Here is a 27,659-nt window from a genome sequence, read left to right on the forward strand (position 1 = left end):
CAGCTCTGCGGCATGCTGTATTGGAGTATGGAATAGAAGCCCTGCCCACTCTCCACCAATATTTGTCATTGGCTTGTGTCATTGCCTTTGTAAATGCTGGCTTCTGACTCGTTAATAGGCTTGTTAGTCCCTCCTTAGTACAATCTTGTCTTTGTTTGTAACCTCCCATGAGGACTGGCCCTTTTACTTTGGTTGTTACACTGTACGTATTTTTCAGTCTGAAAGCGATCTTTTCTTTAATGAGTTTCTCCTACTGCAGGCTAAATATGTTTTCCTGCAACATTCAGATCGCCATGCATGCTTTCACTTTCCGAGCATCACTTTCCGAGCAGCCGGGAGAATGGCGGCCGCTTCTTAGAATAGGTCTCGCATTTACAAGAGTTTGAGCTATTGGCATTGTAAATGACAATGCCTTTCATGTGTTAATTAGCGAAACAGATAAATAAAAGGCATTGATATTTACAAGGCCAATAGCTTAAACTCTCGCAAATGCGAGACCTTTTGCATTGCAAATGCTTGTTTTATTTTGCGATTATCCTGTTAAGTCGAAAATCAACTGATAATTTCTAGTTAAAGTCCAGTCCTAAATCGAGGAGAATTAGTAATACTATTGCCATAAGCTGTATGAATCCTATAAACCATGTATCCCCCACCCTGGGACTTTCACGGTTAGACACATAATTGATCATGATTAAAGATCTGTAAAATTAGAACTGTTGCTACAGATACTATTTTAATACATTTGTAATATCTTATCTGTAACCTTCCTTTTTTCTTTTTTGTTTTCTCTTCCTGTCAGTTGGGAAAGTTGGTCAGAATTCACTTGTAGCATGTGGAGCAGACCTGGCAAAAGCAAAGAAAATCTTTGAAAAGAAGTACGTTTTTCAATAGGCATGCTGCTCTTCTGTATGGCTGACTGTTTTTGTGTCAGGGATTTGGAATGTGTTTCTTTTATATGTGTTGATCTCCCCAATCACTTGGCATGAAAATGTTGAAACATTTATATGGTACATCTTTAGGCCTTCCTTTTTGTCCCATTTCTTAGCTGCAGTAACTTGTATCATTAAGCTGTGTGACATCTAATGATTAAGACTGGAAACAGTAAAAGCACCACAAATACACAATTAGTAATACAGCTTCAATGCCAAATTCGACTCTTTTCTGTGAGAAAATCTTCAAAACCAAGGTTGGAAACCACCTATAGTTATTAGCCTTTGCAAGGCCATGCTAATGACAGGATACAATGTATACAAATGACTAACATAAAGTTAAATCAGGAGCCAAATAATACCCATTTGCCTACATTTGTGAACAAATGGTAACTTTGACATCCATTGATGCAGAAAGATATTGGGTGAGTAACAATCGGGTCTTCTTGCTCTCTTAATAAACGATACATTCTGTTTACCTCAATCTAAGGAAACTGGTTTTATGTTTCTCATAGGAACTTGGATTCACTGAATAATCAACAGAGGTATTGTTTATAGGTTCAATACCACCTACGAAATTGTTTGTTAAAGTAACCTTGACTCCAATCTAGGGCAAATGCAATTACCATAGTCTGCAAAGAGAATCCCTAAAGTGTGCTGTACTTGTGAATGAAGTAATTGCCATCTAAACATGACTTAATTTCTCATGACAACATGTACCATGCATTTCTTCTGTACGGGCACTTAGGTCATTTTCCCTCTAACATGGAAAGCTTGGCCTCTCTTGTTCACAAGATAGACGGTTTACTGTAATTAGTTTTAACAATTTGAGTACTTGTCCTTTACTGCATGACAAAAAATATCATTTCGGAAACCGATTGAGGTCGACGGAATACCTCCTACTTCACCACGGCCATTGTGCCTCCATAGCTTGTAGATGCAACAAGTTCGGTAACTTAGGGACCGGCACCGGCGTTTCCGATTGGTGCCGCCCTTCCCAAACTCTAATACCACGCGATTAGGACCGGGTTGGAATTATCACCGGTTCACCGACAACGCTCCTGATCATTGATATCAGCCCTGAAGAATCACAGCCATATGTTGTGATGAAACACGAGTCGGCTTGATTTATGTGCGCAGTGATTCCCAAGTCGGGAACACTGGTAAATAAAAACCCTTGAAAACTATACACTTGGTTCGGTCTATCCCTACGATCATTACGATTAGACAAACCAGTCTATTTATACTGTTGTGTGCTCTGGACTTTTGCCAAAAAAATAACAAATAATTTCTAACCACAATGATTATTTTCAATATGTTTCAGTGACAAACTAAGGACATGGTATTTTTTAGATCTTAACGCAAAAGATTTTTTTACATTTATTTTATTTTAGGAGGTTTATATAGCGCTAGCTGGACCAGAGGGTATCAGAGCGCTTCACAGCATATACAATTATGTGCAAATAAACGGTACAGGTAGTTGGTAGAACATGAGGGTTCGAGCCAGGTAAAGAACGAACAAAGAAGCGAAGGGGCGGAGTGTGCAGGTCAAACCAGACTAGCATCCGAGCTGATTCCTTGTTCAAACAGGACAGGTGTCCAAAAGGTTTTCTTGATTGAAGCAGGTACCCTTGCACAGTCCGCTTAGCCCTATTACAGCTGCCTCTTAAATTGTATCAAGTTTATTTATTTGCACAGGTAATTATAACCTTTACATCAGTAAAACCGCAATGTTACAACCAGAGTGTCACTACACTCTTAATAGTGTCACTACAACTAGATTAAAAAGAAAGGATTCTTATGTACACATGTATACAGTAGTGACAGATATGCAGTGCAATGATCCAAACACACATTAAATGACATTGACAGTGCAGAATGGTTAGTAATGCTTATATGCAGAGCAATAGATTTTCCAGAATAAAACAAGAGTAGATCAAGGAGGTGACTCGACACTTAGGGTTGCTTTTGTGCAGTGTAATTGATTGTTGAGCAAGTTCCATGTATACAGGGTATACCATTTCTTCCTTGTCCATATGTTTCACTGCCAGGCGCTGTCGTTCATTTCTTTTCAACCTTGAAACTGCAGTTCAATTGTATGTCCATTGGGAAAAACAGGACCGTACCGCCTGCCTGCATGATTTAATTCCTCTTTGGTTGTAGAGTGGGGGTAACACTACTTTTCTCTCTGCCGATAATTCCTTAAAAGTGCATACCAAGTGCAACATATCTTCTTTCCCCTTTCCACATAGGCTGCAGTCTCTTGCAGTCGAGTTGCATTTCCATGGAGGTAGGTTTTGGAGTGAAGGTAGGATAACCAAACGATATCTCAGGAATTTTTCTTTTAGTAAGTTAGAGAAGCCTGTATGAAAGTAGGGTTGGGGTTACGGCTCTGTCATAGCTTTGCAGCACAAGCCAACCTTAGGTTCTGCCTGCCACTGCTGCCTTGTCCTGGATCATCGAGACAAGTTTAATGACTTTGTTAACTGTCTTATTGAAGCTGGCGTGGGTTGCAGATATTGCCCAGAGCTCTTGCAAACCAAGTTGCAAGAAGGATTAATTGTGGGAGGCCTGGGCAGGCGAGCTGTTTCTGGTTGTCAGTTTCAGCCATAAGTGTCAATTTAATGTATTTGGTTCAGCGTTCTTAATTTTGTGCCAACAGTAAATATACGCCCCTCTCCTGATGAGGGTTTGTTTTGAAGCCCAAACTCCAGCCGTATCTGAGATGGGGAGGTGTATTTGGGAAGGCCAAAGATCATGCTATGGGCCCTAGACTCAATCCTGTCCAGTGTGATGCATTCCATCCAAGTAGCGGCTAGCCGCCATAGGTTATTACAGGTATTAATTTTACTTGAATTACACCAAGCAGTGGATTTAGGTTAGGGCCAGCCACTTTCCTCTTTAGATTCCTTAATGGCCAGGCTAGGGTGATGCCCTTTCTCTTCAAGGCATCGTTCTGTGGTTTGAATGATCCCTTTTTATCCGTGATGATTCCGAAGTATTTACATTTGGACACCGAGTCTAAGCTTTGAGAAGCGATGCACCGGTTTTATATTTTTCTTTTCGCACTGTTCATAAACAATGCTTTTGTTTTTATCGAAGTTGATTTTTTTGCCATTTTCAATCGAATTGCCATGGATGGTGTCAAGAAGGCGTTGTAGACCAACCAAATTTAATACCGGAAATGATGATGTCTAAAGCCAGTGGCAACTCAAAATCCACAATATTGAGAATCTACTGCTGATATTTGCATCAGGGACAAGACATTGGATTGGAATCTGAATGAAGGACTACTGGTTGCTCCTTCATGATTTCAAAGCATGACGTTGACATAAATCGAGCTACCATTGGTTCAAGGTCCGAGATCGGCATCTGGACCAAATCATCGACTGATGCCGGTAAAGTCCGTATTGATGGCTGTACGGAAAACGTCAGCATTGACCTTGCTGAAGGAGTGGAAGTCAGTGCCAGAATTGACCGGGTCCTTAAAGTGAATCCCAAGGTGGCAGGTGGTGTTGGAGATGGCCCAAAGAAGGAAGTCCATCTGGAGAACCCAGGTGCTCCAGAAGGCCAGAAGGTGTGTAGGAAAGAGGATTCACACCAAAGTTCTCCAGCATGGCTTATTTCAGGGCCACTATTTGCTGCAGGTAAAAAACGGCCTTGGGGCTCCAACTGTAGGAGGACCAATTGCGGGACAGCAGAGGAGTGATGGGGTTTTTTTTATGCCTTTTCTCCAAACATCAATTGGCGGCATGGAGTTGAGTCCTGCTTGACTCATGTGCTTATGTCTAGATTTCTATTTAGACTTACCCAAAGAATTTGACCCGAAAGCTAACTTTTTCTCATGGCCGGTCTTGTGACTGTTAAAGCGCCCGTGACTTGCAGCAGGATCAAAACCTATGCTTTGATAGTGACCTCTTTTTATATTCTGTGATTGCGCTTCCTGGTCCTGAATCACCTTTAAATGCATGATGGCACACTTGTTGAATGACAGTAATGGCCTGAGCCCAAACCTCAGAGAAGCACCTCATGCGGGCCTATGACCGACAGCTGCGATCTGCAATCTCGGCACAGATTCAATCCTAGACCTCATTCTCTAGCACACAGTTAAATGTTTTTGGTTTTGTTGAAAGACTGAAAAAGTTGGGAGCGGAGCTACTGATCCGTATCTAAAAGCGAGGAAAGAAAGGAACTGAAGTCAGCGCCCAGGGTAGGGGCTTCTATGCTGTTCCGCTTTATCACTTCCACAGTGGTATGAAGTCATTTTGGAGGCATATGCTGTCACCTACTGGTGTGCAGGAACACTCCTAAGAAGAATTTCCATATTTGTTTAGGATCCAACAAAAAGAGTGTTATTGAAGGTAAGTAACGTGTTTAACTGATACAACAGTGAAAGGTTCTATAGGTGGTGGAATGCAGCTGGACATTGACCCCTGCTAATACAAACTGTTTTCCCTTCAGCAAAAACGTTTTTACTCCGCAAACTTCTTGTCCTTGAAAAACCTACCATACATTAATCAGCGCATTCAAAGACTGATGTGCATTTGCCACTTCATTAGTACCCTCTCAAACCCTCAGTGTTGACCTTCTGCTTTTCTTTATTATTACAATTAATAATTAGGCGGTGGGATTTGACAGAAATGACAAGATGCTCTTGCTAGGGGCCGGCTTTGGGATCAGGACCACCAATAAGAAAATAGGACTTATGTCCCTTGACATCGAACACTCGCTGCACACCCATGAAGGGAGTTGAAAAGATAGACTAAAGAAGCTCTCATGCAGGACCGGGAGTGACTGCAGCTCACTTTGAAATGAGTATTCTCTCATAGGAACAAGCATTTGAAGGCATCACAGTCTACATGGCTGCAAAAAGTAGGGGACTGGGGACCATACAACACAGTTTGACTACTGCTGATGGTAGTGTACAAAAGTTAGTGGATCCCTATCAGATATCCTAGAGATTTTAACACTCGGTTAACCATCGGTAACCTCTTAAACAAGAGGGTGTTTGTGGAAAATTAGGCCATTGCCACCCATCTCTTGAGGGGGAGATCTGAAAGCAGAGGTCCAGCATTTGCTACCTAGGTGGTCCTTGCAATAAGATTCAGAGCAATCATTATTGAGCTATAACTTCTTTAACACATGCAAATTGACTTTCCCCATTGTCCAGTCTCTCGGACAGTGATAGACTTTCTTCTCCAAGCTAGTTCTCTCAATTGAGCCTGTTCTGCATGACATAATGGCCCCACTTCTTCCATGGTAACGAGGGCAGGTGGGTTACTCATCTTATCGTGGACTGGTGCAGGCATTACCAAAAAACTGGTCAATGTGAACTGGTTGGGAATTGTTAATCATTTCGAAGTGATGTGGTGTGCTGCCACGAAACATGGGTTTCAAACAGTTTTTATGTAAATGGTTACCAGTCTTTTTGTGTCGCTGCCATGCCAGCCATGTCAGGTTGCCCTGAGGCTGGGTTAGAAGTGATTATTTCCATGACGTAAAAATTACAAAATAGCTATTTTAAAGTCTACTCCCTGGTATCACATCTTGTTTTTGAGCCTTCCTGGTTTCTCTATCCTGGTATGATTTTTTTTTTTCAAAACTGTTTTTATTGAATCGCAGAAATAAACATCCACAGTGCTCCGAACCCCGGAGGGGCTGGGACAGCAATCACGGTTCATATTGTGCGATACATTTAATGAACATACCCTCTACTCTCCACCCCCCCTCCCCCCAACTACCCAACCCTCCCCCCTCCTGCAACACTCCGTCTCTTCAACACTGTTTAAGGTAAGTATACAATCGTCCGTATTAATAACCGTGCCTCAGCATGTTCACTACATCTGCCCATCCTCGCCCCTTGGCGGCAGCGGAGGCTCCAGCTACAATCCCCTGTAGTCTGCCCATCTTTTCCATATTTTATAGTGTTTTGTGGGGCAGCCTCTGGCCTCGAACACCGGCCGCTCTAGTCCCATGCAAAAGTCCAGTCCTTTCTTCCACCCGGCCACCTTGGGAGCCCCGGGGTCCTTCCAGGCCTGTGCCACATCTCGTTTGGCCAGTGTTAGTCCCAGCAGCAACAAGTGCCGCTTGTAAACATTCCCGCCCACCCCTTCAAGCACATGGAGCAGGCCCAATTTCGCCGTGCGAGGGAGCTCCCACCCCAGCACCTCCGACAAACAGTCCCACACACCCGTCCAGAATCTCGCCAAGCCACTACATTCCCACACTGTATGCAAAAGGGTGCCCAATTCATGACCACATCGCAAGCACGCTGGGGACTCAATCAGCCCTGCCTTCCACAATCTCTCTCTAGTATAATAAGCCCGGTGCAGGTATTTGAATTGTATTAGGCGTAAACAAACTGCTATTGCTTCTCCCCTGGGGGACTTAAGAGCCTCTCGCCAGTCCTCCTCTTCCAGCACTCCCACAGCCCGCACCCAGCGATCTCTCAGGGGCTGTAGATCCGAGGAACAGTGTGTCACCAACATTTGGTATATTTTGGATATCTTTCGGTCCTCTAGATCCCCCATAAAGACCTTTGCCTCTATCGGGCTGAATTCGGGTAGCGTATTCAAGCCCACAAGCGCAGGTGCCAGAACGTGCCTAAACTGTAGATAGCGAAAGAACTGGGTGCGGGGCATATCAAACTCTGCACTGAGGTCTTGGAAGGTTTTAAGTGTGGTGCCCCTGAGGACCTGGCCCAAAGTTGAGATTCCTATCAAATCCCAGCCCCTAAATCCCGAAAGGGACATCAGGGCCGGGAGTTGCCCGTTATGCCAGAGCGGGGTCTCCCCCGTCAGCTTTCCCCACCATCCCATACGGCGCAGTGCTTGCCGCCATACCTGGAACACAACTTGCGTCGCCCTGGGCAGTCTCTCTCGCAGCTGCGGTGAATATAATACCGTGTGTAGGGAGTCAGGTTCCATCAGGTATCGTTCTAGGGCATATGCCGGGTCCTCCCCGCCACAGTACCACCAGTCATTTAGGACTACCAGGTGCGAGGCTTGGTAATATGACAGAAGGTCCGAGGTCGCTAGTCCCCCACAGTATGTGGACAGAAAGCAGGTCTGCAGAGCTAGATTTTCTTTTATTTTAATTTCTTAGTATGTTAACCAGTGTAATTGTTACGGGAATTGGATAGTCTTATCTCAAACTTTATAGAGGGCCGTTTGGGAAGGGTAACCATTATCTGGTCAGGAGACTTTAATATTTCAGGATGCTCCCTACCAGGGGATGGTGTATGTGGCTTTATAAACTGGCAGGGTGATGATTTATCTCATTTTCGTCATAATCCTTATGGGGAAGTTCTGAATCACATTATACTTAAATACAATGTATTAATTAATATGGAATTTAAGTATGGCATAGTACCTCCTCCAACCTTCACAGGTAGAGGAGGTGGTTCAGCCATTGATTTTTTTTTGTTCTCTTCTTTTTGAGCCCCAATATTGTTGGACTCTTTAACTCTGTCCTCTAATCCGAGTGATCATAATCCTGTCTCAATTTGTATTTCCTTTCCAGACATACACTTGTTTTTCCGCTACTGTGAGCATCATAGACCTGAAATATTGTAAAAATAAGGGTATTCACTTGAAATGAAAACATTTGAATCCTGAGAAGTTTAATGTTGATTTAGTGAACACAAAACGTGACTTTGTTTTGTTGCCTTTCTGACAACGAAGCCCCATGTGTTACTAGCCAGTTTTAATACTTTGTGTTCACTTATGCCTGGTTTATTGACCACTAAAAAAGCTGCTTCCCCCCCCCCCCAAACTGGTGGTTCAATCATGCCTGTACAGCTGCCTTGAAAAAGCTGAAAAAGACAAATAGCTCCCCTACTAGAAGTATTGATGAAATCAGGCTTACTAGAAGATGACATTGGATAATAGAACGACAGAAATTGGAGAGAAGGCATGGGAAGATTTACTTAAAGCTTCAACTTTTAGGGACGTAAATGTCTTTTGGGACTTGATTAATCATCTTTTTTTAGATGACAATGCCCCCTAAAATTACTTGGTACGTCTCTTCCAAGAATTGGCTGTCCCATTTTTCCTGTATCTTTAAGGGTCCAAATACTTTACCATCTGATTCTGGCCCATTTGCTACATCTTCTCTCAATTTGAATCTCCTTGTCCCCTATGTACCAGCTTACAACTCACCTCTGTATCCCATAAATGTGAGTGATGTAGTATCCAGCCAAGAGCTCTCCCGGCAAGACCCCTGGCTCTGATGCGGGTTTCAATTGAGGTTTTTTTGTCATAACACACCTTTTTGGGCCCTGCTGTTGACAAACTTATTCTGTGCCCCAATTCTCCATGAAGTCCATAGCTCATGGAAAAAATCAACCATTGTGCCCATTTTAAAAAAGGGTGACTGAGGCGATCCATCATGTTACTGTCCCATCTTGCTGTTGGACTCCTCTGTCAAAATATTTGGCAGGGTAATTCTTGAGAATTCTTCGGAAACTGGAGGCACAGGCGAAAGATAGAGGCTTCCTCTCTGAAGTGCAGTATGGCTTACGACTGGGTGTGAGTACAGTCGAACAGTCCCTCAACCTGCACCTGATGACAGGGACATGCGCTAAGGCCAAGCAAGGCATACTACATCATGCCTTCATGGACTTGTCCCACAGTAAACAAGGGGGACCCACTTAATGGCTTTGGACCATGGGTATCAAGTATTTCAAAAGAACAACGGTCCTAAGCCTAGAACAGTTTCTGAAAAAAATTACATACAGACCACAATCGGACAATATGTACAGTTTTCTTATACCCAGCCGGGCAAAGAATTTATTTTGGGAATATATGACAAGAAGTCAATTTGTACGTTACATTATCACATCAAACATATTAGTGTTTGAAGTAAGGCACAAGCCTGTGCCGTACTCAGCAGTAGAGAAAAAGTTGTGAGAAAGGGTGCAGAAGAAAGAACAGTTTACATCAGGCAAAAGAAGGGTTGAGCAAGACCTGGTACTGCTTTCGAATTTAAATTGGCAGTATTCCCTTTAGTAGAGCATACAAAAACGAATAACAATGAAATAAATGTATGTCTACATAACAGTGTCGACGGCGTTTCGATCCAGTGCTCAAAATAATGGGATCATCATCAGGACTTAATATATGCCTGGAATATCATAGAGCAATAAGCCTGTAAAGAAAAACAGGAAAAAACAGAGAGGCAAAAATATTTTTAGAACGCTACTCTGTGTTTGAGAGTCATAAAAAGGTCAACTTAGTCATACTCTGACTGACATGCAATTCGGAATCGCAGTGCAGTGAATAGTGTTTGGTTGCTAGTGGTGACATGGAACATGGGCAAACCGTTGTGGCTGGGATGTGCCTATTTCGTGAAAGGCAGTCATTTCTGTGAACGTGGAGAAATGACAACTTGTGTGTGTAGCAGCTACCGGAGAGTCGAATTCAATAAAGGGTTGTGCCGATAGTGGTGGAGTGCAAGACTTAAAATTGTTGGGCGTGATCGGGCTTAGGGTTAACAGTATAGCGAGCCGGCATACCAAGGAACGGGCTTGAGGATGGCGCTTTCAATTTTCGGCAGTGGCCACTAAGTGCGTGGTCCACTCAGTGCGTCATGTGATGAACTTCAGGAAACTGAAAACAGATATGGCATTAGTTAGAAATGCGACCCTCGCGGGCTCAGGTTTCAAGCCTACTATTAGATCGGCTCTTACCAAAGGGATTCTCGTGTTCTGGGATGGTTGCCCAGTGTGGATCACCATTTACAGGAGATTTCGTTATAGGAACAATCTGCAGGTAAAAGTGAGTAGAATTAACACTATGCGGGATTAAATGGATGCACCAGTGGTCGGGGGCGGAGATATTCTCACCTTGGAGGAAGATAAGTTAGCCCTCGACAGCGTCAGGTTAATGAGCTAATCAGCTGAATTGGGTTGAGTGAGCGCCTGGTGTTGGCGTTCTCACCGGATTTGCAGAAAGTTCAGTCCGTGGCGACGGTCGGGAACAATGCACGATCCGCTGTGGTCAACCAAAAAATCAGTTTAGGGTGTACCCACGGTCACGCCGTGTCCGGGGCGAAAACGCTGGGCAGGGGAGGGGTTCTTACCTCGCAGAATGGACAGGATGTCGATACATCGGTTCCTTGCAAGCGATGCTGCTTCCAGCTCGGAAAGCGTGCAGCCGAGGTTTTGAAGGAGTGCGGTCATGTGACGATGGTCATGTGATCGCGAGTGGATTGCTGCGGCCATCTTGGAGTGGGGAGGTGAGGGGATAAAAAACGGCGCAGTGGGTTCGTGCCTAGGGGGTGAACGTGCCAAAATTCATTTTAACCAACATATCACTGACAGGGCACAATATGCTATATACAAAATGGTTATGAACACCCATCTTCATTGTTGACAGCAGAAGCTTGACGATTTCTTTAACAACCAAGCTAGTTGAGTTAAGATCAAAGCAGATTTGTCCAGTCCTCGCTTCTGTTCAGGCCAGTCCTGATAGTGTTAAATTGAATGATAGACTTGAGTTCCTCTCTGTTCATAATTTGGACAAGATTCCCACCTCTTTGTGGGAGTTTGATGGATTTCAAGATGGTCCACTTGATGTCATCTGCTGTGTGGTTCATCTCTGTGAAGAGTTCCACCATGGGAGCATTCGGCGTGTTACATCTTATCCTACTCCGATGTTGGCTGATTCGTGTCTTAACCTTTTGACTGGTCTGGCCTATATACATTTTCATACACGGGCAGAAAATAGCGTAAATAACATTACAGGTATTACAGTTTGTAAACGATTTCATTTCAAAATTTACGCCATTGTGACTGATATTCCTGGTTTCAATTGTGAATTCGCAAACAATGCAGTGCCCACATTTCACATGACCCCTCAGTGGTGGTAGCCCCCAGTTAGAGTCAAGAGTGGTACGGGGGGTGGGGGTCGGTAAGGCTGCCCTCACCAGGTGATCTTTCAGATTTTTGTTTTTTCCGAATGCGAAAAGGGGTCTCTCTAGGTTAAGGATTCCAGCATTTATGGTGGCCCAGTGTTTAAGGATTGATTTTCTGATTTTGTTAGACACGGGGCAAAATGTGGTCACACATGCGATTCTGTCTTTATTCTCTTTTGGCTTTGGTGTCAGTAGGACATCACGTGGACAGTACCAAGCCCTTTTTGAGGCTGCCTTGACTATTCTTCTCGGATATCCACGCATTTTCAGTTTGTTTGATAAGATTGTGGCTTCCCTGAAGTAGTCAGTTTTATTGGAGCAGTTACGCCTTATTCGTAGGAACTGCGAGTAGGGTAACAAATCTTTTAATGCTCTGGGGTGACAGCTATTGTAACTGAGCAGAGTGTTTCGCTCAGTTGGCTTTCTGTAAAGGCGCGTTAGTAATTCGCCTTCATGACTATATATTGTCAGGTCCAGAAAAGCTATTTGGGATTTGTCGTGGGTCAGAGTGAAAGTTAAATCCGCACAATTGTTGTTCAACCAGTGAAGAAACAGGTTCAGTGTGTCAATATCATAGTTCCAAACTAAAAAAATGTCGTCTATGTAACGACGCCATAGGGAAATACCTGCAAAAAATGGGTTGCTGTTATATAGGATGACCCCAGTCTCCAATGCATCCATGAATAGAATGGCTAGGTTGGGGGCAAAAATAGCCCCCATGGAAGTCCCCTTAATTTGTTGGTAGTATGAGCCTTCAAACGAGAAAAAATTCTTTGAGAGGCATAGTTCAAGCAGTTGGAGAATGAACAGGCTTGGGACCCTGTGGGGGCGAGGTCGTGTGTCTAAGATTCTCTGGATCACTAATAAGGCAGCTGTTTGCGGGATATTAGTGTAGAGAGATTCTACATCTAGGGGGCATAATGTGTTGAAGGTGGGATCGAAGGGATGGTGTTCTATCAGACTGATCATCGCCATGCTGTCCCTGACATAGCAAGCAGTATTGGGAACAAATTCTTTAATGAAGAAGTCCACGTATGCGCCCAAAGGTTCCAAGATAGACCCACAAGCTGACACTATGGGTCTACCTGGTGGTCGGTCAATGTTCTTGTGGACTTTGGGTAGGGTGTAGATTACAGGTATGCGGGGACTTTTTACGTTCAGGAAACAGTGTTCCTTTTTGCTAAGGAACCCTTTCGTTTCTGGCCTTGGTGGTAAGTTCCATAATGGTGGCTTGGATCTCCTTGGTTGGATTCCCTGGGAGACGTTGATAATGGTCAGTGTTCCCGAGTTGTCTAAGGACTTCTGTTCTGTAGGCGTCGATGTCTTGGAGGACAATCCCGCCGCCCTTATCCGCACTCTTGATTATGAGTGAAGAATTTGTTTTCAATGTGTCAATTGCCTCTCTCTCTGATTTGGAGATATTGTATGGTATGTAGAGTTTCCTTTTCTCTAGTTCTGCCAGATCATTTATGACCAGTTTTTCAAAGGTCACAATTTCAGATGGAATCATGCTGGCAGTGGGTAGGAAAGTGGAGGGGGGGTGGAATGGAGTGTTCGAGCTACTCATGGGTGAAGGGTGTAGCTGAAAGAAGGCTTTGAGGCGGATAAGCCTGAAGAATTTCAGTAATTCTGCCTGTAGGTCCATAAAATTCGGACGAACAGTTGGTACAAATGAGAGACCCTTTTTAAGGAGCTCTAGTTCAGGGCCAAGCAAATTGTGTTGAGACAAATTGAAAATAGGGATTACCTCGGCTGGAGGTTCAATATTGTTCGCACATTCTACCATTGGTAGAAATTGTTGCGGGTCTTCCGCTCGCCATGCGCGTTGAACCAGCGCTGTGGTTTCTTCACCTTCCCTCGTTGGGGGGTGTTCGGTTGGCCCCGGGATAAAAAATTGGATTGTGCCCCGCCTCCTCGTCTTGAGTTACTTCCACCCTCCCCAGGGTCCGAGCTATCGGAAGAATCTCCTGATGTCTCTGAAAAGCCCACAAGGTTCTGTCGCTTATTGTATCTCCCCCAGGGTCTTGTGTTGGGGTTGAAATGAGGTTTATTTGTATAAAAATCTTTCTGTAGATAAGGGTAGGTGTTTTCTATATTGTAAGATTTTATATCCTTCTTTATTTTGTTCGACTTTTTATTCTGTTCGATTCTATGGAATTCTGCTACAGTTTTGTCCACTTGTTCCAGTAGTTTTTTACATTCAGCGGACGGGTCAGTATCGTTTATTTGTTTAAGGACCTCTGCTATTTCTTTCTCAAGAGATTCTAATGTCTCTGTGGCAATATCGATTCCTAATGTGAGCCAATGCCTCGAGCATGTGGTTCCAATGTAGCTGAAATTTGTTGTGTACTTAGGGTTGTCTGTGAAGATTCCCGGGATATTGCGAACCTGAAGGCCTAAAGGAATAACCTCTGCTTTTAGATAATCTGTGAGCATTAGAACCATTAGTTGTAGACGAACCTGTTTCTTCCTATGTTTTTCCAATTGATCAGGTAAGGAACTGCTGGTCGAGGACGGGACATCTGGGGTCTCAGATAGTAGAGATGGTTTTGTGCATAGGTGTTTAATATAGTCCGCAGTGTAGAGTGGGACATGGGTTGACATTCCTTAAGGGAAAAGAGATAAAGGATATAGATTGCAAGAAAGGAGGATAAGAGTACTAAGGACACTAGGGTGGCCTTCCTCGGAGACCGAGGTATAAGGATTTTAAAGAAACCCCTGCAATCCAGCGATTGCGCTCAAGTTTTACAGTAAACAAGGGGGACCCACTTAATGGCTTTGGACCATGGGTATCAAGTATTTCAAAAGAACAACGGTCCTAAGCCTAGAACAGTTTCTGAAAAAAATGACATACAGACCACAATCGGACAATATGTACAGTTTTCTTAAACCTAGCCGGGCAAAGAATTTATTTTGGGAATATATGACAAGAAGTCAATTTGTACGTTACATTATCACATCAAACATATTAGTGTTTGAAGTAAGGCACAAGCCTGTGCCGTACTCAGCAGTAGAGAAAAAGTTGTGAGAAAGGGTGCAGAAGAAAGAACAGTTTACATCAGGCAAAAGAAGAGTTGAGCAAGACCTGGTACTGCTTTCGAATTTAAATTGGCAGTATTCCCTTTAGTAGAGCATACAAAAACGAATAACAATGAAATAAATGTATGTCTACATAACAGTGTCGACGGCGTTTCGATCCCGTGCTCAAAATAATGGGATTATCATCAGGACTTAATATATGCCTGGAATATCATAGAGCAATAAGCCTGTAAAGAAAAACAGGAAAAAACAGAGAGGCAAAAATATTTTTAGAATGCTACTCTGTGTTTGAGAGTCATAAAAAGGTCAACTTAGTCATACTCTGACTGACATGCAATTCGGAATCGCAGTGCAGTGAATAGTGTTTGGTTGCTAGTGGTGACATGGAACATGGGCAAACCGTTGTGGCTGGGATGTGCCTATTTCGTGAAAGGCAGTCATTTCTGTGACCGTGGAGAAATGACAACTTGTGTGTGTAGCAGCTACCGGAGAGTCGAATTCAACAAAGGGTTGTGCCGATAGTGGTGGAGTGCAAGACTTAAAATTGTTGGGCGTGATCGGGCTTATGGGGTTAACAGTATAGCGCGCCGGCATACCAAGGAACGGGTTTGAGGATGGCGCTTTCAATTTTCGGCAGTGGCCACTAAGTGCGTGGTCCACTCAGTGCGTCATGTGATGAACTTCAGGAAACTGAAAACAGATATGGCATTAGTTAGAAATGCGACCCTCGCGGGCTCAGGTTTTAAGCCTACTATTAGATCGGCTCTTACCAAAGGGATTCTCGTGTTCTGGGATGGTTGCCCAGTGTGGATCACCATTTAGAGGGGATTTCGTTATAGGAACAATCTGCAGGTAAAAGTGAGTAGAATTAACACTATGCGGGATTAAATGGATGCACCAGTGGTCGGGGGCGGAGATATTCTCACCTTGGAGGAAGATAAGTTAGCCCTTGACAGCGTCAGGTTAATGCGCTAATCAGCTGAATTGGGTTGAGTGAGCGCCTGGTGTTGGCGTTCTCACCAGATTTGCAGAAAGTTCAGTCCGTGGCGGCGGTCGGGAACAATGCACGATCCGCTGTGGTCAACCAAAAAATCAGTTTAGGGTGTACCCACGGTCACGCCGTGTCCGGGGCGAAAACGCTGGGCAGGGGAGGGGTTCTTACCTCGCAGAATGGACAGGATGTCGATACATCGGTTCCTTGCAAGCGATGCTGCTTCCAGCTCGGAAAGCGTGCAGCCGAGGTTTTGAAGGAGTGCGGTCACGTGACGATGGTCATGTGACCGCACTCCTTCAAAACCTCGGCTGTACGCTTTCCGAGCTGGAAGCAGCATCGCTTGCAAGGAACCGATGTATCGACATCCTGTCCATTCTGCGAGGTAAGAACCCCTCCCCTGCCCAGCGTTTTCGCCCCGGACACGGCGTGACCGTGGGTACACCCTAAACTGATTTTTTGGTTGACCACAGCGGATCGTGCATTGTTCCCGACCGCCGCCACGGACTGAACTTTCTGCAAATCTGGTGAGAACGCCAACACCAGGTGCTCACTCAACCCAATTCAGCTGATTAGCGCATTAACCTGACGCTGTCAAGGGCTAACTTCTCTTCCTCCAAGGTGAGAATATCTCCGCCCCCGACCACTGGTGCATCCATTTAATCCCGCATAGTGTTAATTCTACTCACTTTTACCTGCAGATTGTTCCTATAACGAAATCTCCTCTAAATGGTGATCCACACTGGGCAACCATCCCAGAACACGAGAATCCCTTTGGTAAGAGCCGATCTAATAGTAGGCTTGAAACCTGAGCCCGCGAGGGTCGCATTTCTAACTAATGCCATATCTGTTTTCAGTTTCCTAAAGTTCATCACATGACGCACTGAGTGGACCACGCACTTAGTGGCCACTGCCGAAAATTGAAAGCGCCATCCTCAAACCCGTTCCTTGGTATGCCGGCGCGCTATACTGTTAACCCTAAGCCCGATCACGCCCAACAATTTTAAGTCTTGCACTCCACCACTATCGGCACAACCCTTTATTGAATTCGACTCTCCGGTAGCTGCTACACACACAAGTTGTCATTTCTCCATGTTCACAGAAATGACTGCCTTTCACGAAATAGGCACATCCCAGCCACAACGGTTTGCCCATGTTCCATGTCACCACTAGCAACCAAACACTATTTCCTGCACTGCGATTCCGAATTGCATGTCAGTCAGAGTATGACTAAGTTGACCTTTTTATGACTCTCAAACACAGAGTAGCGTTCTAAAAATATTTTTGCCTCTCTGTTTTTTCCTGTTTTTCTTTACAGGCTTATTGCTCTATGATATTCCAGGCATATATTAAGTCCTGATGATGATCCCATTATTTTGAGCACGGGATCGAAACGCCGTCGACACTGTTATGTAGACATACATTTATTTCATTGTTATTCGTTTTTGTATGCTCTACTAAAGGGAATACTGCCAATTTAAATTCGAAAGCAGTACCAGGTCTTGCTCAACCCTTCTTTTGCCTGATGTAAACTGTTCTTTCTTCTGCACCCTTTCTCACAACTTTTTCTCTACTGCTGAGTATGGCACAGGCTTGTGCCTTACTTCAAACACTAATATGTTTGATGTGATAATGTAACGTACAAATTGACTTCTTGTCATATATTCCCAAAATAAATTCTTTGCCCGGCTGGGTATAAGAAAACTGTACATATTGTCCGATTGTGGTCTGTATGTCATTTTTTTCAGAAACTGTTCTAGGCTTAGGACCGTTGTTCTTTTGAAATTCTTGATACCCATGGTCCAAAGCTATTAAGTGGGTCCCCCTTGTTTACTGTAAAACTTGAGCGCAATCGCTGGATTGCAGGGGTTTCTTTAAAATCCTTATACCTCGGTCTCCGAGGAAGGCCACCCTAGTGTCCTTAGTACTCTTATCCTCCTTTCTTGCAATCTATATCCTTTATCTCTTTTCCCTTAAGGAATGTCAACCCATGTCCCACTCTACACTGCGGACTATATTAAACACCTATGCACAAAACCATCTCTACTATCTGAGACCCCAGATGTCCCGTCCTCGACCAGCAGTTCCTTACCTGATCAATTGGAAAAACATAGGAAGAAACAGGTTCGTCTACAACTAATGGTTCTCATGCTCACAGATTATCTAAAAGCAGAGGTTATTCCTTTAGGCCTTCAGGTTCGCAATATCCCGGGAATCTTCACAGACAACCCTAAGTACACAACAAATTTCAGCTACATTGGAACCACATGCTCGAGGCATTGGCTCGCATTAGGAATCGATATTGCCACAGAGACATTAGAATCTCTTGAGAAAGAAATAGCAGAGGTCCTTAAACAAATAAACGATACTGACCCGTCCGCTGAATGTAAGAAACTACTGGAACAAGTGGACAAAACTGTAGCAGAATTCCATAGAATCGAACAGAATAAAAAGTCGAACAAAATAAAGAAGGATATAAAATCTTACAATATAGAAAACACCTACCCTTATCTACAGAAAGATTTTTATACAAATAAACCTCATTTCAACCCCAACACAAGACCCTGGGGGAGATACAATAAGCGACAGAACCTTGTGGGCTTTTCAGAGACATCAGGAGATTCTTCCGATAGCTCGGACCCTGGGGAGGGTGGAAGTAACTCAAGACGAGGAGGCGGGGCACAATCCAATTTTTTATCCCGGGGCCAACCGAACACCCCCCAACGAGGGAGGGTGAAGAAACCACAGCGCTGGTTCAACGCGCATGGCGAGCGGAAGACCCGCAACAATTTCTACCAATGGTAGAATGTGCGAACAATATTGAACCTCCAGCCGAGGTAATCCCTATTTTCAATTTGTCTCAACACAATTTGTGTGGCCCTGAACTAGAGCTCCTTAAAAAGGGTCTCTCATTTGTACCAACTGTTCGTCCGAATTTTATGGACCTATAGGCAGAATTACTGAAATTCTTCAGGCTTATCCGCCTCAAAGCCTTCTTTCAGCTACACCCTTCACCCATGAGTAGCTCGAACACTCCATTCCACCCCCCCTCCACTTTCCTACCCACTGCCAGCATGATTCCATCTGAAATTGTGACCTTTGAAAAACTGGTCATAAATGATCTGGCAGAACTAGAGAAAAGGAAACTCTACATACCATACAATATCTCCAAATCAGAGAGAGAGGCAATTGACACATTGAAAACAAATTCTTCACTCATAATCAAGAGTGCGGATAAGGGCGGCGGGATTGTCCTCCAAGACATCGACGCCTACAGAACAGAAGTCCTTAGACAACTCGGGAACACTGACCATTATCAACGTCTCCCAGGGAATCCAACCAAGGAGATTCAAGCCACCATTATGGAACTTACCACCAAGGCCAGAAACGAAGGGTTCCTTAGCAAAAAGGAACACTGTTTCCTGAACGTAAAAAGTCCCCGCATACCTGTAATCTACACCCTACCCAAAGTCCACAAGAACATTGACCGACCACCAGGTAGACCCATAGTGTCAGCTTGTGGGTCTATCTTGGAACCTTTGGGCGCATACGTGGACTTCTTCATTAAAGAATTTGTTCCCAATACTGCTTGCTATGTCAGGGACAGCATGGCGATGATCAATCTGATAGAACACCATCCCTTCGATCCCACCTTCAACACATTATGCACCCTAGATGTAGAATCTCTCTACACTAATATCCCGCAAACAGCTGCCTTATTAGTGATCCAGAGAATCTTAGACACACGACCTCGCCCCCACAGGGTCCCAAGCCTGTTCATTCTCCAACTGCTTGAACTATGCCTCTCTAAGAATTTTTTCTCGTTTGAAGGCTCATACTACCAACAAATTAAGGGGACTTCCATGGGGGCTATTTTTGCCCCCAACCTAGCCATTCTATTCATGGATGCATTGGAGACTGGGGTCATCCTACATAACAGCAACCCATTTTTTGCAGGTATTTCCCTATGGCGTCGTTACATAGACGACATTTTTTTAGTTTGGAACTATGATATTGACACACTGAACCTGTTTCTTCACTGGTTGAACAACAATTGTGCGGATTTAACTTTCACTCTGACCCACGACAAATCCCAAATAGCTTTTCTGGACCTGACAATATATAGTCGTGAAGGCGAATTACTAACGCGCCTTTACAGAAAGCCAACTGAGCGAAACACTCTGCTCAGTTACAATAGCTGTCACCCCAGAGCATTAAAAGATTTGTTACCCTACTCGCAGTTCCTACGAATAAGGCGTAACTGCTCCAATAAAACTGACTACTTCAGGGAAGCCACAATCTTATCAAACAAACTGAAAATGCGTGGATATCCGAGAAGAATAGTCAAGGCAGCCTCAAAAAGGGCTTGGTACTGTCCACGTGATGTCCTACTGACACCAAAGCCAAAAGAGAATAAAGACAGAATCGCATGTGTGACCACATTTTGCCCCGTGTCTAACAAAATCAGAAAATCAATCCTTAAACACTGGGCCACCATAAATGCTGGAATCCTTAACCTAGAGAGACCCCTTTTTGCATTCAGAAAAAACAAAAATCTGAAAGATCACCTGGTGAGGGCAGCCTTACCGACCCCCACCCCCGTACCACTCTTGACTCTAACTGGGGACTACCACCACTGAGGGGTCATGTGAAATGTGGGCACTGCATTGTTTGCGAATTCACAATTGAAACCAGGAATATCAGTCACAATGGCGTAAATTTTGAAATGAAATCGTTTACAAACTGTAATACCTGTAATGTTATTTACGCTATTTTCTGCCCGTGTATGAAAATGTATATAGGCCAGACCAGTCAAAAGGTTAAGACACGAATCAGCCAACATCGGAGTAGGATAAGATGTAACACGCCGAATGCTCCCATGGTGGAACACTTCACAGAGATGAACCACACAGCAGATGACATCAAGTGGACCATCTTGAAATCCATCAAACTCCCACAAAGAGGTGGGAATCTTGTCCAAATTATGAACAGAAAGGAACTCAAGTCTATCATTCAATTTAACACTATCAGGACTGGCCTGAACAGAAGCGAGGACTGGACAAATCTGCTTTGATCTTAACTCAACTAGCTTGGTTGTTAAAGAAATCGTCAAGCTTCTGCTGTCAACAATGAAGATGGGTGTTCATAACCATTTTGTATATAGCATATTGTGCCCTGTCAGTGATGTGTTGGTTAAAATGAATTTTGGCACGTTCACCCCCTAGGCACGAACCCACTGCGCCTTTTTTATCCCCTCACCTCCCCACTCCAAGATGGCCGCCGCAATCCACTCGCGATCACATGACCATCGTCACGTGACCGCACTCCTTCAAAACCTCGGCTGCACGCTTTCCGAGCTGGAAGCAGCATCGCTTGCAAGGAACCGATATATCGACATCCTGTCCATTCTGCGAGGTAAGAACCCCTCCCCTGCCCAGCGTTTTCGCCCCGGACACGGCGTGACCGTGGGTACACCCTAAACTGATTTTTTGGTTGACCACAGCGGATCGTGCATTGTTCCCGACCGCCGCCACGGGCTGAACTTTCTGCAAATCCGGTGAGAACGCCAACACCAGGCGCTCACTCAACCCAATTCAGCTGATTAGCGCATTAACCTGACGCTGTCAAGGGCTAACTTATCTTCCTCCAAGGTGAGAATATCTCCGCCCCCGACCACTGGTGCATCCATTTAATCCTGCATAGTGTTAATTCTACTCACTTTTACCTGCAGATTGTTCCTATAACGAAATCTCCTCTAAATGGTGATCCACACTGGGCAACCATCCCAGAACACGAGAATCCCTTTGGTAAGAGCTGATCTAATAGTAGGCTTGAAACCTGAGCCCGCGAGGGTCGCATTTCTAACTAATGCCATATCTGTTTTCAGTTTCCTGAAGTTCATCACATGATGCACTGAGTGGACCACGCACTTAGTGGCCACTGCCGAAAATTGAAAGCGCCATCCTCAAACCCGTTCCTTGGTATGCCGGCGCGCTATACTGTTGACCCTAAGCCCGATCACGCCCAACAATTTTAAGTCTTGCACTCCACCACTATCGGCACAACCCTTTATTGAATTCGACTCTCCGGTAGCTGCTACACACACAAGTTGTCATTTCTCCACGTTCACAGAAATGACTGCCTTTCACGAAATAGGCACATCCCAGCCACAACGGTTTGCCCATGTTCCATGTCACCACTAGCAACCAAACACTATTCACTGCACTGCGATTCCGAATTGCATGTCAGTCAGAGTATGACTAAGTTGACCTTTTTATGACTCTCAAACACAGAGTAGCGTTCTAAAAATATTTTTTCTTTACAGGCTTATTGCTCTATGATATTCCAGGCATATATTAAGTCCTGATGATGATCCCATTATTTTGAGCACGGGATCGAAACGCCGTCGACACTGTTATGTAGACATACATTTATTTCATTGTTATTCGTTTTTGTATGCTCTACTAAAGGGAATACTGCCAATTTAAATTCGAAAGCAGTACCAGGTCTTGCTCAACCCTTCTTTTGCCTGATGTAAACTGTTCTTTCTTCTGCACCCTTTCTCACAACTTTTTCTCTACTGCTGAGTACGGCACAGGCTTGTGCCTTACTTCAAACACTAATATGTTTGATGTGATAATGTAACGTACAAATTGACTTCTTGTCCTATATTCCCAAAATAAATTCTTTGCCCGGCTGGGTATAAGAAAACTGTACATATTGTCCGATTGTGGTCTGTATGTCATTTTTTTCAGAAACTGTTCTAGGCTTAGGACCGTTGTTCTTTTGAAATTCATGGACTTGTCCAGCTCGTTTGACCTTGTGGACATTGGCAGGTTGTGGGAACTGATGAGTAAGACCAGGGTGGATGTGATCCTGGTAGAACTTCTTATGCATTTAAATTGGGGAACTATAGCCCAGGTACATTTTGACCATGATGGGCAGTGGACACCTACCTGTACATGTACATGTATTTATATAGCGCAAATCACCGACAGTTGATAAAGGAGTTGGGCAGGTGTTTTTTTTTTAACCCTCTATTTTTCTTTTGTTATATTAATTCACTTGATCCAATTTTACAGCTTAATGGCAATGTAGCGTACAGCAAACAGGTTTCACCACATTTAATTATTTTATGTCAGATTTGAAATTAAGGGTCAATCACAAAAAATCATTTATTATGACTTTTGGCCCTAGAAACATGCACTCTCTTAGATTTACTAAGGGTTGTATGCCCATTATGAAAGTGTAAAATTTTAACTAGCTAGAAATTCTGCCAGGCGCAAATTTTAATTGAGCTTCACTCGTTGAACATAGAGGACACAAAATGAACAGCTTAGCCAAGGCTATTTTTAGTTGCGCCTGGAAACTCAAGCAAAAACTGGTTAAAAACCTTATCTCCTTTTATAAAGCAAAATGTATTTCAGGGGTTACCTATGGGACGGGGTCCCATGGTATGCAAATTGTGATCATTTACAAGTAGCTGAAAATACATCTCTCTCCAGATTGTTGGCAGTTCCCAATAGTACTGCCTCTATTATTAGCCATACAGAGGTTGGCCTCTCGTATATTTATCGAAGAAATCATCAAATTAGCACCGCTAATTTTATGGGCCAAAATCCAGAGTTCCCATTTACTAACGTCTCCCGCCACGTACTAGTAGACTGCATTAACTTGGACCATAGCAACAATATCGCTTGGCTAGCATATGTTAGGGAATCTTTTTCAGATTTGAGAGTCCCACAGCTTTTTCATTCTCCAAAACGAGATCAACCGGAATAAAAAGTCCCTGATCCGTTCCCTTTTTCAGTCACATAGCAACCTGGAAAGGTGCATTAAGTCTCTGTCTATGGATACCGTATTCTGTATTCTATCACATTGAGATCACTGCATCAGAGTGGGCCGAATCCTACCTTGTATGGATTCCTATTGAGGAACACAGATTTTATTTAACACTCCTTAGGCTGTGTACTGTTCATGTTCGAGTCGATTTCCCCCTACAGGGCAGCTAGTTCTCATGTTTGTCCCGCTGCCCCTGTGATAGTACCAGTCTGCAATCTACAATGCATTTGAGTTTTTTTGTATTTTTTTCACAGTTCCTAGAGTTAAATTCTTACACCGAATGTTACGATCATTAATTGTAGATCGGCTCAACAGAGCCTCAAGTTGTTACAATGCTTGACCTCTGATTTAAATTTGCCATGCTATTATTGGCTTTATCCGTCTCGCCTTATGGATCGGGAGATATCTTAGGGTCTCAGTAAACAGTGATCCCTGAAATCGTTTTGCATCCCTCCAAGTTTTCATTTTGTTTCCATTTCATTTATTCCGCTGCTAGTTTGTGTCACTTATAAACACACTTAGATTTGCACATCTGTTTGATATAGGTATCATGGTGGTTTTTAAAATGTGTGTGTTCTAACAATTATTGTATTTTAATCTTGTTTGAAAGTTTCATTGACTTGATTGCAAAGAGCGGTCTGTCCTCTAGGGGTTCTGAAGCAAACATTGAAATACAGAAACAGTTCCCCTGACACTGGGATACAGCAGACTGTGGTTACCGCTCACAAAATCTGCAGCCAAGAAGAAAGACCTAACACTGAGAGGTTCACGGCCTGTTAGGAAGGCATGGTGTTGGTTTTCTGACCCAGAGGCCACTAAAACTAATCTCTCTTCCGTAATGGAGTGTGGCGGTAAATCCGAGAAGGAATGCTCTTTGAAGCAAGTGAAGAGCTGGTGAGATTACCGAGAACTGTTCTTTTAATGATCTCAAATCAGGACTGAGTTGACTTCTCTGTAAAGTTTAAATGGCAAATTTCAAAATGGATTTCAAAGTGGATATTAGTGGCTGCTAGATTTTTCCTAAAGATGTGGGGTTTGCTAACGGTGTATAGTATTTGTTTAATGGCTCAATAAAGCAGTTTAAACATAAATTAACATTTACTTGCTAAGCACATGATCTATATCTTGCATGGACTCTGAAGACAGGATTACCTTTCAGTCAATGTGCTAATGACACTCCAGCTGCAAAAGACACATCAGTGTCAATATTCAATGCCAACTTCTAAACGACACAAGTAGTTTATATCTCATAATAAATAATCTAGATTTTTTTCTGGATCCTTGTCTGCAAAGTATATTTTCATTTGTACTGTACTCCGTTAAGCACCCACATTTCTGCCCGCATTTATGAATCTGCATATTACTGTTGTGGTACCGCACAGTCTAAGCTTGCAATGGTTATACTTGCTCCTGAGAAGCCAACAATAATTTCCATCCATCGAAAGCATTCTCTGTGTTTCCTCGGTGCTTTTAAAGTTTAGTTCTGTATTAAGTATCATCATTTATTGTAGCCAGTTCTGGCTGGATTTTGTTTGGTAGAGTTGCAGGATCTTTTTAATTGCAAGTAGGCAACAACTTCAGGTTGGAATTGGATGGCGGCTAGGTTTTTGCCGTAATTATTCATGATTTGCCCAGCCAACACTGGTAGTCAAACAAGCCATTGTTGTAGCACTTACTGGAGATAGCTTGACATGGACTTAAGCCAGCATTCTCCAACTTTGACCTGACAGCTCCATTGATTTGCTAGGTGCCACCCAATTATCTACCTCTGATCTATTATATGGTGCTCTCACTGAACAAGGACATATTCCGCCATTTTAATTACCATATTGGACTTCTACAGTTAACTCATTCCTATAGACTCTGGTTTAATAACTATGCTGTTGACACCCATAATCATGATGAGCCTTCACGGTCCTACACACACATCTACGTAAAACTTTGCCATGTAAGAACTGCATTGAAACGTTGACTTGATAATAGCTAGTCAGAAAGTTGCTAGGCTGTCTGCCTAACTCCCATGTTTATGGGTAGAAATGTGGGGGGGTTTTCTAGACCGAAATCTTCCACTGATACCCCCAGTTACGTTCTCTCCATGAGGTGTGTGGGCTTCGTTTGAAGATATTGAATTTTTATTAAATATCTGCCCCCATCCTCAAAGAGTAACAGCTGCGAATTCTCCTGTTCAGTTTCATGTGGAGTAGGCATATGTACGTTTTGTTGACTTATCGAATTATGCCTTGGCTAAACTGCAACAAGAACATTAAGCAGCTGCTGTAATACTCCTTTTCTTCCCTGGCATCGTCTGTGGCTGGCTACCATGCCCTTAGAGAGTGGAATTTAATTTACTTGTTTGGTCCCCTGTTCTTTCATGGGAAGGACCCAGTTTCTTACTAAATTGTTCAGCCTTAGACTACATTCTCTTGACTCGCTGTTGATCAAAGTTACCAAGAAAGACTCTCGAAAAAGTGAGCAGGTAGTCACTTGTGGAATGAGCAAACATGATTCATCAAGGGCACACCTACTCATCCCAGACAGAAATCTATACAGCGCCTATCTGTTCAGCTTATTATTATATGCTCTACTTCCCACATGCTAAAACAGCTCATCGACCCTGCTTGCAGTCTTTAAATGTTGATACAAATTGATAGAACATGGACTTATCTATAGATGGCAGTATTTGTGGTGGGTGGGTGACTGGGCCGTTTTAGGGACTCATTGCAGGATGGGCCGGCCCAACATTAGTTTATTTCATAGAGAGAAAAGGGCTTATACCAAGCAAGCTGCAGCGCATGGCAGCATATATTTGGCCCCATGTTTTGTATTTGAGGAATATTCTTCAGGGGAATCTTCATAGGTTCAAATATATCACTTGTCTTCAGGACGGCAGGTTTAGGACTTACTAGTTTTGCAATTGGGAGTAACTTGTTACGTGCTTTGAGTAAGTTATGTGAGCAGTGCAGAAAGAGCTGTCTGAACTTTTTTTTGTAATTTATTTCAGGTTTCTTGACAAAACTGACAACGACTGGTGTGGTCGGGATTTCTTTGAAAAGGTTCCTGGAAAGTATGACCTACTAAAAATGGATTATAAGCCGAACACTCAGGTAATGATATTAAAAACAGGCCTGTGTTGCACTATTGTGAGTGTATATGCTAGATGCATGCAGTACATATCTGCATGCATCTAGCATATACACTCAGTCCAGACTGCTTTTGTGTAGTCTCTCCTTTTACAGTCATCCATTGCAGTCCAGCACACTCTGTGGTCTCTCGCCACTGCTTCTTTCACATTTATAAAGACTGCAATTTCCTCTCCCGGCTTTCCATATGTCATAGATGGAGCACTGCTCAAGCTTGCCTCTCAACACTGTATCTAGTGAATACTGAACACCTCTTCCTCATTAGCACACACTTGTCTTTAACAATTATTCTCTAAATTGTATGAAATGAATGAATAATTCAGTTCTCTTTGCAGGATACAATGCAGCGTAGTGATTACTTGTGCCTTTGTTGGTAGTTGTTTAGTGCTTAATGATGTTGTTGTGTTTTTTTTTGTTTTTTTTAGGATGATGAAAAAGTGAAGGTAGAAACTGAAACCGATTCAGTTCCCAAGCCAACCTCTAAACTAGACACTCGTGTTCAGGACTTACTTAACCTCATCTGTAACGTCCAAGCTATGGAGGACAGGATTGTGGAGATGAAATATGACACCAAAAAGGCGCCGCTTGGTATGTGACTATGTAATTGAGTCTGTATATTTTCAATACAGGTTCTAGTTTTTTAATTTCAATTTCACATGTGATTATTGCATTTGTTATACAGCCAACCCTAATAAGTGTGTTTGATTCAATTTACGTGAAATGAAATGAAAATGGGATTTATAAAGCGCATGGCTGCCAGTGAGCTTCCCAGCGCTAGTAACAGAGGTAGTGGAGGAGAGGTGA

At 43.4% G+C, this 27,659-nt stretch overlaps 1 protein-coding gene across 2 annotated transcripts in view; it reads left to right on the forward strand.

Moving 5' to 3' along the window:
- PARP2 (poly(ADP-ribose) polymerase 2) overlaps positions 1-27,659 on the forward strand; it is a 388,402-nt gene that overhangs the window by 208,890 nt on the left and 151,853 nt on the right. For both annotated transcript variants that reach the window (XR_015297579.1, XM_086931868.1), the window contains exons 9-11: positions 800-875; positions 26,717-26,819; positions 27,281-27,443. Coding sequence is in view for 1 of the 2 variants with exons in the window: in XM_086931868.1 (XP_086787994.1) it covers positions 800-875; positions 26,717-26,819; positions 27,281-27,443 (342 nt within the window). In the remaining variant the exon portion in view is untranslated. The remainder of the gene's footprint in view (positions 1-799; positions 876-26,716; positions 26,820-27,280; positions 27,444-27,659) is intronic.

The sequence above is a fragment of the Lissotriton vulgaris genome, chromosome 7 (genome assembly GCF_964263255.1).
Source record: "Lissotriton vulgaris chromosome 7, aLisVul1.2, whole genome shotgun sequence".
Lineage (NCBI taxonomy): Eukaryota > Metazoa > Chordata > Amphibia > Caudata > Salamandridae > Lissotriton > Lissotriton vulgaris.